Source organism: Eimeria necatrix, genomic scaffold (assembly GCF_000499385.1).
Source record: "Eimeria necatrix Houghton genomic scaffold, Enh_scaff2616, whole genome shotgun sequence".
In the NCBI taxonomy this organism is placed as follows: domain Eukaryota; phylum Apicomplexa; class Conoidasida; order Eucoccidiorida; family Eimeriidae; genus Eimeria; species Eimeria necatrix.
The window spans coordinates 1-2,761 of NW_013653175.1; the positions used below are offsets into that span (position 1 = coordinate 1).

General features: G+C 51.5%; 1 protein-coding gene across 1 annotated transcript; it reads right to left on the reverse strand.

The window, feature by feature from the left end:
- Window positions 1-6: 6 nt before the first annotated feature.
- Window positions 7-2,708, reverse strand: ENH_00035940 (Myosin IJ heavy chain, putative; the record flags this gene model as incomplete). The annotated part of the gene is made up of 3 exons (XM_013580413.1): window positions 7-1,864; window positions 1,988-2,276; window positions 2,490-2,708. Coding segments are annotated over 3 exons (2,366 nt in total), but the record flags the coding sequence as incomplete, so codon positions are not given.
- Window positions 2,709-2,761: the final 53 nt, after the last annotated feature.

The following is a 2,761-nucleotide window of genomic DNA, read 5'->3' on the forward strand; positions in this document are numbered from 1 at the left end:
TCTTACCTAAGGTTGATAGAGAAGATGGCGAGCAAGGAGGGGCCTGTGACTGCCCACACGTTGCCCCAAAGAGGTTGCAAACGAATTGTGGAGAGCATGGTGCTACGGGTGCGTGCCGTAAGCAAAGGATTTCGTGCAGCACGAAGCTCAGCGGCTGCGTTTTTGATTTTTCCAGCATTAGTGTTAGACCCTGGGAAAGCTGTTTGGGACAGCTGTTGAAGGCACGCAGAGTTGCGGCGAGCACAGATTGATAGATCATGGGACGCAAAAGACAGAGGAATCCAGCCAGCAGGTTCCCTCCTCAGCAAGTCGACTAGAACGAGAGTGAGGCTGCCTATGCCGGTGCTGCTGCTGTTATTGTTGTTGTTCTTGCTGCTTTTGCCTTGCACAAGGCACACGACGATGGCATAATCTGCGGTTATAGGGCTTGCAAAGGAAACGCTGAGCGGCCGCACAGTTGGGGGTCGTGGGTGTCTTGTATGAGACAGCTGATCCTGAGAAGACTCTCTAATGCGATCTAGAAGGTCTCGGGGTAGCCACTTGCCGGGCGGAATCGCATCTGTTGGCAAAAGTCGTTCCGGGAAGGCTGAGGCGCTGCCGTCACTGCCGGGGAGCAAATTAGACAAATTTGACAACCCCGGTGCAAAGTTGCGCAGCATCCTCACTGGTCGATGTGATGCGTCAGCGCTAGCATCATTAGATGATGGTAGTCCTTTTGATGAACAAGGAAGACTTGAGGGGCAATCGAGACGGGGCAGAATTGTTGAGGGTTCTCCAAGAGGCGCGGTGCGACTGGGTACAGACCCTTCACAATCTGTTATTGTCGTCTCCTCTTCTTTCATTTCAGAATTAGCAGTACGGGGAGATAAAAGCAACAACAGGTGAGCAGCTGAATTGCTGGCTATGAACAAATTGGTGTAGAATGGGTGTTTTGCAATTGTTAAAATCGGAGCTTCAGTGCTAACTAACTGCACAGTGGGATCGCTGTAGCCTTCACCGCCAACAATCCGCTCGGCTGAAATGTCAGAAATTTCGTGAGTTTGTTCTTGTCCTGACGGTGAATTGGCGGAGAGGTAAGAATTCTGTGGAGGCTGTTGCAATCTTTTCTTCTCTGGTGCCGGTTTACCAGGCTCTACTGGAGGGACACCGCTAATGCGGGTAAAATACAGGTCTCTCCCGGGATAGACAGCCACTTCGTGTTCTTCTGTAATGACGTTCTGTCTATGGTCCCCCACAGGGAAGAGCCGAGCATTCCAAGAAGGTATGAAATGAAGTTGCTGGTGCTCGTCTCCTGCTGCCCCAGACGCTTCACCTTGTCCTCCGCATAGCTTCTGTTCAGGTACGCTGGAGCTTTTTGAGCACTTGGCTTCCTCATTTGCTCGAGGCTGACATGCAGCTGACTTTTTCGCTGAGTCTGCAGCTGCTAGTGCCTGCCGGTAGCTTCGCCATGATTGCAGGCCTCGGCGCAACAGGATATGCTCAAGCGAAATCACGCCCTGGCGAATGGAAAGCCGTCGCTGTGCACGTTCCCGCAAGGGGATAAGGATGTGCTTCCTGAGCAGTATCACTCGTAAGGCAGCAGTGGCAGCCTCCTGCTTGATCTTCCTCATCAAGAAGGCTCTGCGCTGGAGCCACAGTAACTTCGGGTGCACATGCAAAATGGTGCGAACAGCCACACGCCACCGCAAACGTTGGATAGCCGTGATTAGCCTGCATAGGTCTTCAGGAGTTTTGAAGAACTGTGCTGGATCAGCTATTAGCGCTGCAGCTTCCCCATAGGCAGAGGCCTTGAAGCAAACGAGGGAAACGCCACAAATGAATGCGCCTGGTCGGCATTGGGGTAGCAACCCCAGGGTTGCAGAGGCTGCAAGAGCAAGCACAAACGCATCCACGCTTCCTCCGTGCTTATGCTTGCGTGAAATGTATTGGCTCGATGGAATTTACTTGTCACGATGCTTTTCTGCTGTGAAAAACCTCCCTTATTTACCTAGTGTTCGGTCGCGAGAAGCATTTGGGTCCCAGTGCCTCAAAGTCTCCAACAAGCGTCGTTGGCGGGCAGTTTCCTCAGCGGAGGGTAAAACTCCGAAATTGAGTGGCACATTTTTATTCTCTGCTTCCATTAGCTTTTGCACTTTTTGCTCTTGCTCTTCGAGCCGTTTCTTCAGTAGAGGGCATAAAGCCGCTCGCAATTTGGCTGCCAGGGAGTGCAGTGGCATTCTGTGAGGAAACCCAGACTGCAGGATATCAACCAGAGCCAACGATCCGGAATGTTGCAGCTGCACAGCAAGCAGAAAGCAGCATAAAGGTTCCAATGAGACCAGTAGGGGAGCTAAAAGAAAATTCCATAGGCAATCTTCCACTACGACAGCAGGACTACAGCAAAAGCATGCCACAACAGGAACAGCATCTTCGATGTTTTTTGCATATCTAACTAATCAGCATTGCTCCCGCCGTTAGATTTCAAAGACTTCAACCAACATATTACGCACTTGCTGCAGTACGATCTTCCTTTCAAAAGCGTCAGGCTTCATCTCGCAATTCGGGATGAAACATCGTATGAAGTGAAGCTGCATGTGGGGCCCCTGCAGCTCCTGGTTCAGATCCTTCACACTCTTCAAAAAGCGCTTCGTTATGGAGGAGAATTGACCACCCCCTGCAGTGCCTACAAAGTTTCCTTCCTGCCTCTGGCTCGCTTCGTGCTGTTCCATAGCGTGCCGTAGAAGCGACTTTTCGGACTTGGCGACAAGACGCTCCAGTTCGT